General features: G+C 46.7%; 1 protein-coding gene across 4 annotated transcripts in view; it reads right to left on the minus strand.

The window, feature by feature from the left end:
- LOC311019839 (plasma membrane calcium-transporting ATPase 1-like) overlaps window positions 1-14031 on the minus strand; it is a 77170-nt gene that overhangs the window by 5436 nt on the left and 57703 nt on the right. For all 4 annotated transcript variants that reach the window (XM_084019452.1, XM_084019451.1, XM_084019449.1 and 1 more), the window contains 12 exons: window positions 13708-13922; window positions 13351-13593; window positions 12836-13077; window positions 12501-12738; window positions 10654-10833; window positions 10326-10413; window positions 10036-10142; window positions 7693-7884; window positions 5510-5723; window positions 5217-5428; window positions 4342-4449; window positions 3236-3418 (listed from right to left, as the gene is read on the minus strand). In XM_084019452.1, the coding sequence (XP_083875578.1) occupies window positions 3236-3418; window positions 4342-4449; window positions 5217-5428; window positions 5510-5723; window positions 7693-7884; window positions 10036-10142; window positions 10326-10413; window positions 10654-10833; window positions 12501-12738; window positions 12836-13077; window positions 13351-13593; window positions 13708-13922 (2222 nt within the window). The remainder of the gene's footprint in view (window positions 1-3235; window positions 3419-4341; window positions 4450-5216; window positions 5429-5509; window positions 5724-7692; window positions 7885-10035; window positions 10143-10325; window positions 10414-10653; window positions 10834-12500; window positions 12739-12835; window positions 13078-13350; window positions 13594-13707; window positions 13923-14031) is intronic.

The following is a 14031-nucleotide window of genomic DNA, read 5'->3' on the forward strand; positions in this document are numbered from 1 at the left end:
TCATCATATTTCATTGTCTACAGTTCAAGCTGAAACCAGAGAGACAGACGAGCAGTAACCCGTCTCCCCGTAGAGAACCTACAGCACATCATCAGGTCCAAAGACACAGTAGAACGTGAGACAAAGACCAGAAGAAGTGGAACGAGGGAGAGATGAGGAGAGAAAGGCATAAAAGAGAGAGAAAGCCGTCATTGAGTCAGTGAAAGACAAAATGTGTAAATCCACAGGAAGCTCTGACAGAACGAAGGGATGAAGGGAAAACCAATAAGGAGCTTTTGAATCCGACTGAAAGCGCTCTGAGAGCAGGAGGAGCGGAGAAAGAGGAGAAAATGTGCCACTCGGAGTGACTGATAAAGTTTCGGCGGCGAGGTGCTGCTTGTACCAATTATTCCCCCCACTGTGTTTGACTGGCGAGGCGTTGAGCGGCGTAACGCTGCCCACCAGGATTAGAGAGGAGGAGGACAGGAAGAGGAGCGTGGAGAGATAAGAACCTAATTAGCTTGCAGCCTTTCGTTGCCTCCCCCTCCATCCTCCCTTCCTCCCATCCTCCCATCCCAGGAGGACGACAGACTGATATTACAGATACACAGACGTTAAGAGAAAAGAGAAGAGCTTCCTCTTTTCTGTGCGGAGTCCGACGGCGGGGAGACAGGTGAAGGTCACTTCCCCAAACGCTGGAGTTTCCACTTCCAAGTAGTAGATTCTGATCACGTCACATGATCAGCTGACGAGCTGTCATTGGACCGGAGCTAGATTTTCATTTATATTGGCTAACTCCTGTTTCCAGGTCAGGAATGAGCTTTACACCTCAGCTTTTAAACCTGCAATAACTGATTTATATTGGCCACTAGGTGGCAGCATAACCCCCCACCAAAAAAACCTAAGTTTTGCCAACTGGTTGCTTATTTACAGTTATTTGCAGTCATAGAACAACATTATCTGGTGTCACTTCTGCTTTACTAGACTGGAAAATAAATTCACAATCAAATGTTTACAACAGTTTTTTGAGTGTTCTAATCAGTGTTGAACCGCTGGACGAAGCGCTCCTCACCATGAGCGTGCAACACGTTGCCTCTAGCCGACGGAGATGAAATTGCCCAATGAACGGGTCACCTTCACCATCATTGCAACCGTTGCCCCCCTCCGACAGGTTGGGCAGAACAGTGAGATCTAACTGGATATAAAGCGCCGTGAAGCCGAGCGGAGCGGCAGATTCAGGTGATGATTCTCCACCAGCTTCACCTTTTCGTGTAACTATATATCGATCTTTTAAATGAAAGGTAAATCCGATGGCTGCAGCGGTGTTGTTACCGTAGAGACGCAGCCGGATGGTTCTGGAAAGGTGCCAGAAAAGTCCGTTAGTTTGAGTCTCTTGGAAGGTCACAGAGAAACTCAGGAGGACAACGCAGAAGATACCAGTTGTTATTTATTCAGATGTGTTTATCCTGCGGCCACAATAAATAAACACAAGTTAGCCCACTGCTGAGAGGGAAACACATGACCTCTCTGACTCTGTGTGTGTGTGTGTGTGTGTGTGTGTGTGTGTGTGTGAGAGAGAGAGACAGCAGAGCGCTGGCTGCTGTTACTGTAGGTGGGTGTTAGCATCGAGGCTAATGAACCCCATAGGGACTGAACAGTACCGCCTGTGGACATGCTAATGCTCAGTGAGTGTAGATGTATCATGTAGGAGGAGGATGACACACACACACACACACACACACACACACACACACACACACACACACACACACACACACACACACACACACACACACACACACACACACACACACACACACACACACACACACACACACACACACACACACACACACACAGCAGAGTCCCAGACTGTGAGATGAGTCACAGGGGGAGACGGAGCTGTGGAGGTGCTGCTGTTTACCTCCGACGACCGACTGACTGAAGAACATAAATAACCAGCGAGCTGTTTTGTCCCACTCTGCTTGCTGTCTGTGCTTGTTGCACTGAAGCTCTGCAGAAGAGTGTGAAATTAAGTGTGTGTGTTAAATAGCTCGACTTATACCTCCATTGTGTTTTTAATTTAACACAAACGTGTTTAATGTGGAGGACGGTGGCGACGTGGAGCTCCAAACAAGCCGTCTGCTCGTCTGAACTGGATTTTAAATATTATGAAAAAGAGTTCATCCGCTTCGCAACCTCAACAAGAGAGTTCAGCACAACGAATCCACACTAGAATCGGGACCTTTAATCCAAAATACATGTAAGATGCAGATGGAGAGGTGGAGGTGTTCCATCAGCTGCTCCGTGAGGTTTATGTATAAAGATTTAAAGGTTCTTTTCCCTCTCGAGGAAAGGAAACCTGCGTGAGGCTGAACATCACGTCTGTGCTCCACTATAATGATATCTCACTGCTCATTCCACCTCAAAACGGCTTTCATCGCAGGAGAATGACATCGTAGTCATCACTGTAGCTCTCTTCTCGCTTCTACAGTCATTTTCATTTTATCTTTTCATTTATAAATGTCTCTTCAACTTCTCTTCTCAAATTTGAAACCGCCGTTCATCAGAGCAGATCCCAGGACAGTTCAGATATCAACTCAATGGATTTCTTCTGCGTGCACGTTGCTCTTTATGTGACCAGAACGTGACGTGAGTTTTTGCTTTCTTCCTGTGAAGGATAAGTCCACACTGTCGGAATTCTGACGATATTTTGACCTCATGATTTTTTCCTTTTTACGGCTGGATTTGCAGGTTTCAAAATATACGTATTCTTTACCAACACATTGCGTTTTCCCGGTTTCTGTATTTTGTGACGAACGTTTCAAGCTAATTATCTAGACTACCCGGTCTGAAATGTTTGTAGTTCTCACACAGTTCTCTACCTCCCTTTGGTTCAGCCGACATTAGTTTGAATCCGGGAGGATGAAGGCGAGGAAGAGGAGGAGGAGGGTGCGGCTAAATTTGATTTAAAGTTTGTTTTCCAGCGATCAGAAACGTACCTGAAAGGCTTCCCAGGTTTGATCAACAATTTACCAGCGAGACATCTGATAGCAAACAAACTAATTAAATATGAGTCTAATTTTTCTTCCACAGCCTCCTGCATCACCATGGCAACTGATGTTTTCTGCAGCTCTCTTGACACAGCAGATAATTGAGTCACCACCTCTGCGAATATGATCTCAGAGAGAGAACCTAAAAGAAAGACAGTGAGGAAGTCGGGCGCGTGGCGGCCGCGGGGGCGCGGCGGGCGTACCTGCGTCTGGATGCGGTTCAGCCCTCTGAACCAGAGGATCTGGCCTCTCCTCATCTCCATCTCGGCGTGGTCGATCTCGTCGGCCCCGTCCGTCAGCTCCTCCTCGTGGATCTCCTCCTTGGTGGTGCCGTGCCCCGCCTCCTTCAGGAACTTCAGGTGGTGGGTGGGGATGGCCGAGATCAGCTGGGATGGAAAAACACGGGTTCGAGTATTTCAACTGTAAAGACACTTTGAGTTCCATGAAAGGATAGTTCAAGATATAATAAAGTAAAGTAAACTTAATAACAGAATGGATGACAGTCTGAGTGGTTGAGTTCACATAGAGGAAATACCAATAGAGGAAATACCAAATCCCTTTGATCATCATCAGCAACATCATGAGGGAAGGTTTTCCTCAAATTAAGGCAAAGTTTGACGGCTCAGATTTTTGATTTAAGTGCTCAATTGTTTTTTTGTTGGTCAAATATGGTATATTTACTCTACATGACCACGGATGAGCTGCTCTACTGGTTCTGTAGTGTAATTTGTTGATGGTTCAATTAAGAAAGAGAGGCGTTAAGCTTCCTGCACATCAGCTTTTTATATTCCTGCCACCTCGTCTCTAAATCACAGACCTCAGATCAGCCTGTTTCTGTCAGCATCTTTCTGTCTCTCTGATCTCAGTCTCTGCCCTCCGACTGAACCCACCAGGCTTCTAGTGTGGGATCTTTTTGTTTATATATATAATGTATGCTTTCTAAGCCTGTGTGTGTGTGTGTGTGTGTGTGTGTTAACAGGATCATGCATTTGCTGGTGTGTTGGTGTGTATCCACACAGGGACCGACACGCTGGGTTTGTTTTCCCTCGGCGCTCGTAAACAGGAGTTGCGCTGCTTTCATGTGCTGCTCTCATTACCATGGCGATGGTCGTGATGGCAACGCTGTGGCAGCGCGAGTGTGACAGGCAACAGTTTGCTGCCACAGACCTCACGTATCCACCTCTTCATCTTCACCTCAGAACTCGCCGTTTATTCTCAGAGCGGATTGTTGTTGTTTTTTTTCCTCCACATTCCGTGTTTAGAAGTAAACCACCTGCGGATCTGGTTCTAGTTCTAGTTCTGGTCTCACCTGGCCCCACAGCAGCTCTCCCACACCGATGAAGACGCACCACAGCCACTGGTCGATGGTCAGAGCCGTGCAGGAGAACGGCTTCCCTCCGAACTGAACGATGACGATCTGAGGAGGAGGAGGAGGAACATATGGGACGTGTTAGCCGAGTGGAGCTGCAGTCTTAAAGGATCAGTCGTCCTTCTTCTGTCTTATTGTGAACAAATCCCACATGGAGACCAAAACCAACAATTAATTGATCCACCAACAAGTATTTTCTGTGAATCAAAGTCTGGTATATCTTCTTCCTCTGTACCACGGAGCTCCAAAGACAACTAAAGCACATTAATGAGCCTCAATCACAGACACACAGACACAGACACACACACACACACACACACACACACACACACACACACACACACACACACACACACACACACACACACACACACACACACACACACACACACACACACACACACACACCAGAGCAGCAAATAAATGTGGATTAATCCACCGCAGAAAATAGTCCCCGACAAACGCATTATTTCCTCCCGTTTGAGTGACGACAGTGAACAGCTGTTTCAGGAAAATTATATTTCTGAGCTTTTTGAACCGAAGGGCTTCTGGAGAAGTTTGTGAAAGAAAGCAGATCGTGACGCCTGTCGTCGTGTTATCAATTCAGTAAATAGATTAGGTATCAGGTTATGTTTCTTCGGTTCGTTGGTTCGTTGGTCAGCAGAATCCAAATCACGGGGCGGATACATGCATTGGTGGAGGCCAGCGGTGACCCCCTTCCTCCTTCCCTCCATATATGTTAATATTAATGTATGCATCGTTAAAATGAGGGTGTGAGAGAAGAAGATTCGATGACGGCGTGGCGATGACGTTACCTGCAGGGCGAAGGTCCCCAGCACGACGATGCAGAAGATGGGGTTCCTGTAGATGCCCTCGAACACGTTCCTCTCCCCGTGGATCTTCCTGGCGTTGATCTCGTTGAACAGCTGCATCATGACGAACACGTTGAACACGATGGTGTAGTGCTCCGACGGCGGCGAGTGCAGGGGGGTGTTGCGTCCGCTGTCGATGTCGAAGAACGTCTCGCCTGAGGAAGGAACCCACGGTGAACGTCTTGGTAGCCTCGACTCTCCCGACGACAACAAAAAATAAAGGTTGTGTGACTCACCGGCGAAGAGCAGGGTGAAGATGATGACGAGCTGGTAGACGGCGTGACCCAGGATGTTCTTCATCATGGTCCGGGAGATGAGGGGCTTGTTGCGGCCGTATGGTCTACGGAGCAGCAGGGACTCGGTGGGCGGCTCCGTGGCCAGAGCGAGGGACGCCAGAGTGTCCATGATGAGGTTGACCCAGAGCATCTGCACGGCCTTCAGGGGGGAGTCCTGCAGGGGGAGGGGGGGATGAGGTCGTGAGTTTAATTTACAGGAAGGAAACGGAAGTCTGAGCAAACAGATAACAGATGAAACCCGAGCAATAACACGACTCTCAGCGAGGCAGCGTTGGGATCCGTGCACATTTTCCCTGCTAGATTAAAGAGCTCGTGTGCAGGATTAGTTGCCGTCGAGCTGCGAGGCTGCGGGCTCAATGAAACACGACGTCGTGGCTCCCGGGTCCGACTGATAGCATCGTCTCCACCGGGACACGTTGCATGAGACAGACTGACAGAAATGCACTTCCACCGTCTCTGCATGGTTTTTAGGACATAAATACAGTTTTTTGTGGAAGCATCAACTCCCTTTTTGTGAAGGAATGATGACGAAACCCCCCAAAGTTGATGACAAAGACACACTATTGTATTCCGAATCTTCAGACATATGCTTTTCTTCAGAATATATTAAAGACATGCTGTGATTAAAGCCATAACCCGTCATCACAAGGCCATCTTGTGCTGGTGCTTAAAGAGGAAACACGCCTCAATAACAACATCCCCAGACACAAAGCTTCATTTATTATACGTGTGCAGTCGTACTCCCCTAAAAAAACGTACTCTGATGTGAGTCACGATGGTTTAATCAGACGTTTCATCACGGTACGATATAGTATCCAATATTTGGACAGCGATACGAGATATTACAAAGTAATCATCACTCATAAAAGCAACTAAAACAGGATTTTAACATTTTCAATCAATTCTCTTTAACAAAAAGAATAAAAATAGATCTCCTGCCATCCACGACATGCCATGCACCATGGTAACAACCAATTATATCACCGCGCGTCGACTCCTAGACCGATTCAAATGCATATGAAAGCGAGAGAAAGCATTTACACATTTCATTTCACCCCCCCTACTTCTGAAACATTCCTCTGTTCATACGATAACGACATAAATCAGTTTGCCATCTTTTAATGATCTGTGCCAACATGTCAGCGGCCGAACGGAGACGGCGCCGGATGATCAGTGAGTATAAACACACACAGAGACCACGGACCTGCTGAGCCCCTGTTACATTATAGGATTATGAAGGTGACGTGTTGCCATGGTTTCAGGCTGAATCTTAGCCTACTTTGTGCTCTCTACTCTGAAGCCGAGTTACTTATCTGTCCTGCCAGCTGCGAGCCTTTCAATTAATACACAGCCGCGAGTAACTTTTTCTTCTTTTTTTTTTATTGTGTCAGGAGTTTAGTTTCCTGATTAGAGGCACATTATGAAACAAAAAAATGTGACACGGCTGCCTCGCCTCCTCACAGCGCTCCGGCGGTCGCATCAACAAAACGAAACAAAAAAAACACACGCAAGAAAATCTGAAAATGACTCTCTTTGTGTGTTTCTGGGGAGATTTGATCAAAAAGAAACTTACAGGAGAGCAGAGGCATCAAGCTTCAGCTCGTGTTCAATCAGTGAAATCCACAGAGAAGGTAGACGCACTGATTCTATCACCGACGCGTTACACAACTCGGTTTCTCAAATTCAAGAGAGGGTATTTAAGGATGTATTTAATATCGTAGAACGACACGTTCAAATCTCTTCAAATTGACCAAAAAAAAAAAAGAGAGAGAGAGAAACAGAAATGCAAAAACGTTACTCAATTTCTGGATGTAAGGATTCATTTCCGCAGCACTCTATGTGACCTTCCTCTGGTCATTTTCATGTTTCATGTGAAAACAAAGGTGCATTTTCTCCCACAGTTAACATTAGGTGAAACACTGGGATTTCATTTAATCATTATCTGACTGAATACTTCCACGTTGACTTTGGCAGCCCTGGACTTCCATAAAAAACACCACATATATCAGCCGTGACGGTTCAGTCACAAACACCGCATGAAGGAATTGTTTGTAATAACAGCAGATTCATGCGTTAATCATCACTATTGTCAGATTCAGGCATCCTGTCGGCGTCGGGCCTACCTGGGTGATGCAGGCGCCGGTGAACGCCACGATCACGGCCACCACGTTGACGGTCAGCTGGAACTGCAGGAACTTGGAGATGCTGTCGTAGACGTTCCTCCCCCACATGACGGCCTTGACGATGCTGGTGAAGTTGTCGTCGGTCAGGATGATGTCAGACGCTTCCTTTGCCACGTCTGTCCCAGCGATTCCCTGAAGAGAAGAGCAGACAATATGAGGGGGGGGCGATCAGATCCTGGTTTATGATTTCAGACCAACAGCAGCTTAGAAATAAATACAGTTGCAGAATTTCCTCCATCATCTTTTAAGTACCTCTGCAGTACACCTTTGAGCCACACGAGGGAGCTTGAGTGTTCATATTGTTCTGGTAACTAACTCTAAAATGAAAGGCTAGCCTACATCCTGTTGGTTTAACTGATGAGACCGAATGAAGGGAATGAGAAAAGCTTTTCAACACCTAAACTGCATTTATTTGATCTCACTGACAAAGCGTTTATGCTTTCAATAATACATGCAAAATAAAAAAGAAGTTGTGATTTATCAAACGTGTATGTCTGTAGCTGGTGGGCCTATTCGAGGTAATATAAGTTGCTGTGGAAATGACAATAAAAATGGTAATTTCATTTTCACGTCTGGAGATTCATAGTTAGAAAGAAGCCGATTGTCAGATGGGTTGTGATGGAAGAAAATGCACCAGAGCACCAAATGGAGATTAATCCGCCGCTGAAAATAGTCCAGGAAATTTCCTCCTGCGAGTGTCTCAATCAGAGTAGGAAACGTACTGAGAGATGGACCAACGTCGTGTTGTTTTTTGCTTTTTAATGAGACATATTGACGATAAGAGAAACACAACAACGAGGCCAGAGCCATCCTCTGATGGTATGCAGCATCTGATGTCAGAATGAATCTAAATGGAGGAATCAGTGCATGAGATGCAGCGTCTTTGATATCTAACAAGCATCACTGGATCACAAAGAGCTCAAACATCAAACGGCGTCTGCAGGGGAACAAAAATGTGTACGTGAAATAAAAACAAACAACAATTTGTCTTATTTGATTGGCTTTTCTGCGAGAGATGATTAATAAGGAAGAAAAGGAGAAAGAAATCGAAGAAGCTGAACAGGTTCGGGATCGACTCGTCAATGTGAGCTGTGACAGCAAGTCGCCTCTTTCCCAATCTAACAGAAAGAGTGTCGTGACGCTGTGATGTTTCCTGTGACGGCTTCCCGTCTCGTCTGCAGGACGCCGCTGCCTTATCAGCAACTCGGCGGCGTTAATATTCTCCTGCAAAGCATCGTGACGACTACGAGGGAGAGGAGACGGGAAGACCAGCTGCTCAGCTTCAGAGCTGGAATTTAATGTTTGAAAATATAAATACAAACACACACACACACACACACACACACACACACACACACACACACACACACACACACTGGAGACTGTTTTTTTACCCAGTTTTCCTGGAGAGACTAAGCTAACCGTTGGCCTCTGGTTTAAGGTCTACGAAGCTCTAAACGACAATATTTATCACGGGTGTCGTGGCAACAGCAACCATGAAGAAGCTGTGATGCGTCTCCCTGCAGAGTCAGACAGACAGGTGATAATTGAACTGGGATACTTGGGTGTGAACCGAAAAAATGCTCCAAATGTGACACATTAGGGCTGAAAGGTCACCGGTTGAAATCCCCAGACTGCCGCAGTGATGCGTTTAGGAACAGTAGCTATTGCCAGCGCTCAGCAGCTCTCTGGATGACTTTGCTCAGTAAACAAAGGTCACAACAACACACAGAGGAGGCAGCCGCACTGCGTTTTTAATGCATCCGGGCTGGCTGTGATATCAGCTGATCATGTGAACATTCCATGTCACGATTATCTGGCCTCAATAATTCAATTCAACACACCAAGCATTGGTTTGCAGAACTGTGAGCAGCGATATCATGTATATGCAAAGGTAATAAATAGGAATCAGATTTGTTCGCTGACTGATATTATTTATTGTGTGTGTGAGACAGAAACCCGTCTCCCCCTCCGTGTGCTGGTCTTTAGAGAACGGGCTCAGTAACGTGGCGGCAGAGCAGGACCCCGCTGTGCCCATGAGCATCCCAGCTCAACACTTATTGATTTATTTTCCCATTTCACAGCGATCTTAATCAATCCGCCGCATTAAACTGGAGAGTTATTGCGGATGACGTTTAGAGAAAAATCCCTTTTTCACAGCAGCATTAGAAATGTAATTAACTCAAAGGGGTTTCTTCTTCTTCTCTGTAACGATGCGGAGCAGAAGACGAGCGGCGGAGAGACACGGAGGGGAAAGGTGAACTATGAAGAAGAAGCGGTTACCATGGCGAAGCCAACGTCGGCTTTCTTGAGAGCGGGGCCGTCGTTGGTGCCGTCGCCCGTCACGGCCACCACCTGCCGGGTCTCACCCACCGTGCTGTCGATAATACCTGAGCAACAACAACAATTCACCTTTTACATTATAAATGAATGAATTTAAAAACACAACAATTCACCGTAGTTCAAATAGAGTTTAATCAATATGAGATTCGGCTTGAAAACTATATTCATATCAGAGTGTAAGAAGGAGTAAAACAAGCTAAATAGTATTCATCATGTCAAGTTGAGCCCACCTTTGACCAGAGTGTGTTTGTCCGTCGGCGAGGAACGAGCCAGAACACGAAGTTTGGGCCAAACTTTGTCCAGACGCTCTTGTTCCACCTAGAAATGTGAAAATAAAAATAGATCAAACTGATCATTGAAACCATGAATCCTCAACATTAAAAACAACTTTACTTGTACAAGAGAGAAACTTTCGGACACAAAACAGTATTTTATTTACAGCGGAGGGAAAAGTAGTCCCGGCTGAAGCTACTAACCAGGATTAAAACACCAGACCCTGGACCCACGTAGTTGGAGATAGTACGTAAAAGAGAACACTTTTTCTCCCCCCCGTCTCACCTCTCCCTGGTCGTTTCTGATCTGCTGGTTGAACTCTTTGCCCTCCATACACAGGAAGTCCTCGTTGGGCAGCAGGATGCCACACTTGGTTGCGATGGCGCGGGCGGTGTTGATGTTGTCTCCGGTGACCATACGCACGGTGATGCCGGCGCGCTGGCACTTAGAAATAGCTTCAGGGACCTGGAGGGGCGTCAGGGAGAAAGAGTCATGGAGAGCTGAAAGATGGTCAGAAGGTCAGAGAAGGTCAGCAGCTTCTTTAAGGAATCTTAAAGGATCTTTTTAATGTGATGAAACAGATTCAGGATCACATCGTCGGATGTTGGACTCATCTTTCAAATAACAGGGTGAGAAAAGAGAGAGCTGTGGGCGACTTCCTCTGCTCAACATGTGGCTCAACGGCCTTTTGACAGAGACCAACGGGAGCTCTGTGTTCAGCCCACAAACACAAACACACATCACAGCTTTGATTCAGGCCGAGGGGAGCCGTGACCGGAGCGACGGAGCGACGGAGTGAAGGAAGGGCTGGAAGAGTCAGGGAAACGCTTCAGGTTGCTGAGATACTCTTAGATAAAGTCCTGTATGATGTTAATGTCCTGATTGTCTATGGTTCTATGTTACGTTCTTCATCTGTCCTCATCTTAAACATCTTTTACATTTAAATTGTGTTTGACGTAATAATAGATCTTCTCCAGTCGAGTCACCCACAGTTAAACCCGTCTCAACTCTGTTGAACAATGTTTTTAACTTATTTAGATAATTGGAGAACTGGCATTTAGTTAAGGTTTAATCTTTAATGATTTTCTTGGAGTTATTTATTTATTTATTTTCTATTAATATTATTCAGTTTCATTACTTTCCTCATCTGTGAGACTTTATTTGTCGATCAGAACAATGACTCTAAAATTTTAATTAAGTTAATGTTATTTATCAAACCATTGTTTTAATCAAAACAACCCGGCCTCCGTTGCATATTCATGGTTTTTTTATGTGCTATTAAATTCATTAATCAAATACTGCACTGAGAGTTCACAGACATCAACTCTTCAGCCACAGTGTTTCAGCACATATGACTACATGTGTGTGATATGTATAAATACACATGCATTTCACGCATATTTAAAAGCATATTTCAGGGTTCTTGGTTTAAAACGAGTCAGCTGGAGCAACCCACAGAGCGTTAATTACACCATCAAAGGCTGAAGCTGCTTTTAACAAGTTCGGTCTGAAATTTAAGGACCTGCCGTTTCAAAAAATTATGAACTTCGATTTTGAATCTTCCACCGTTATTAAAGGAAACATATTGGGAGTTTTCTACCGAACAGCTAAAATACAGCTGATGGTTTTGCGGCCGCCGTGTCGAGATAACCGCGGCGCCGCTGAGTGACGCCTGCTGCTCTCCACTTATTTCCATCCGGCCTGTGCTCTTTGTGCTCTGACATTAAAGCAGCAGGCAGCAACACTGATGCTGTCTCAGCCTCATTACAGGCTTCATTTAACACTTCGGAGCATCGGCACACCTGACCACGACTCGCTCCGCTGTTTATATTGTCCCTTTATCTCCACTCTGTCACGGACTATTGACTGTTTTCACCGGAACATTTTCCCCTCACAACACAAACACTTTAATATAATCCCGAGCAGCTCGTCAGTTCAGTTCAGTTACACTCTCCAGCGCCATGTTCTCTTTGTTCTCTGGGTTCTCTTTGTTCTCTTTGTTCTCCGTTCATGCCGACAGAGAACGCAGGACATTTCAGAATAAACAGAACTCAGGTTGTTTCAGGGAAAACTTATAATCAGACATTCTAAATCCTCTTTTGCAGACGGGTGGTTCAGGACCTGCTCCGTACCTCGGGTCTGACGGGGTCCTCGATGCCGACCACCACGATGCAGGTGAGCTCGTTCAGGATCTCGTTCTCGTTGTCCCATTTGGGCTCTCCGGCCTCGGCGGGGAAATCCCTGTAGGCCACGCAGATGGTCCTCAGTCCGTCGCACGCCATCGGCTCGATCACCTTATGCACCATCTCGTCGCGGTCCTTCGGCTTGAAGACGCGAGGCTGCCCCTGGGCGTCCAAGATGCGAGAGCATCTGGAGAGAGAGAGGACAACACAAACAGAGATGACTCCGTCCATTCATCCCTCAGACGGAGGAATACCTTCACAGTTTACTTCAGCTCCTCCCTTACTTTCTCAGGACGATCTCGGAGGCCCCTTTGCTGTACATGCGGTACCCTCCGTCGGCGTTCTTCAGCACCGTGCTCATGGACTTGCGGGAGGAGTTGAAGGTGTAAACCTTGTAGAGTTTCTCTTCGGGGATCTCTTCTCGGATGGGCTGGTAGTCCCTCTTCAGTTCCAGGACCATGCCCAGCAGAGCGCACTCGGTCTTGTTGCCCACGTGGCGGGGCAGACCGCCTTCCTTCTCTGGAGGCTGAGGAGGGAAAAGAGGAGCTGGATGTGAGGTGAGGAGGTGCGGAGGCATCGGACTGCTTTGTTTTTAACGGGGTTGCACCAGTTTTTGAAACAGATACAAGATAAAACACAATGTTTTTATGAATCTGGCAGCTGGTTTGAAGTCTCCAGGGAAATAACACAATGTCCTACAAGTCACAACTACTTTTCTACTTGTATCCAGCGTTTGACCTTGAAAATGTAAAAAAGAAAATGCTGTGGTCCGAGGCATTGGCGACGGTGAAGGTCTCACCAGGATCTTGGTGGTGTAGGCCGAGTTGATGGAAATGCTGTTGATCATGACTTCCAGGGTCTCCGGTTTGATGGCGTCAGGTTCGGGGACGCTTTTGTAGTGCGTGTCGCCGACGTACGCCTGCACCACCGTCATGCGGTTCATGGTCAGCGTGCCCGTCTTGTCGGAGCAGATGGCCGTGGCGTTGCCCATCGTCTCGCAGGCGTCCAGGTGACGCACCAGGTTGTTGTCCTTCATCATTTTCTAGAAATATGGAGAACGAGGTGCTGAGATCTGACATGAATTGGCCTTAAATTGAATGAAATGTGTGTAGTTCCTAAAGACCATGACACACCCTTTGTTTCCCTTCCTGCTTACCTTCACGGAGTAGGCCAGAGAAATGGTGACGGCCAGCGGCAGCCCCTCGGGAACGGCCACCACCAGCACCGTCACACCGATGATGAAGAACTTGACGAAGTACTGGATGTAGATGGGCGTGCACTCGGCCACCCAGGACCGACCCTGGATCCCGAAGGTGTCGATCACAAAGTAGAGGATGAGGATGATGACGGTCACGGCCGACATGATCAGACCTGGTTTGAAGGAGCAGAGGTCATGTCACTGCTACATGTAGAGGTGACTGGTTTCCACAGCGTCATACATGAATTACATACTGAAGGTATCCCGTCACAACGATGAGCT

The sequence above is a fragment of the Eutrigla gurnardus genome (assembly GCF_963514095.1).
Source record: "Eutrigla gurnardus genome assembly, chromosome: 2".
NCBI lineage: Eukaryota > Metazoa > Chordata > Actinopteri > Perciformes > Triglidae > Eutrigla > Eutrigla gurnardus.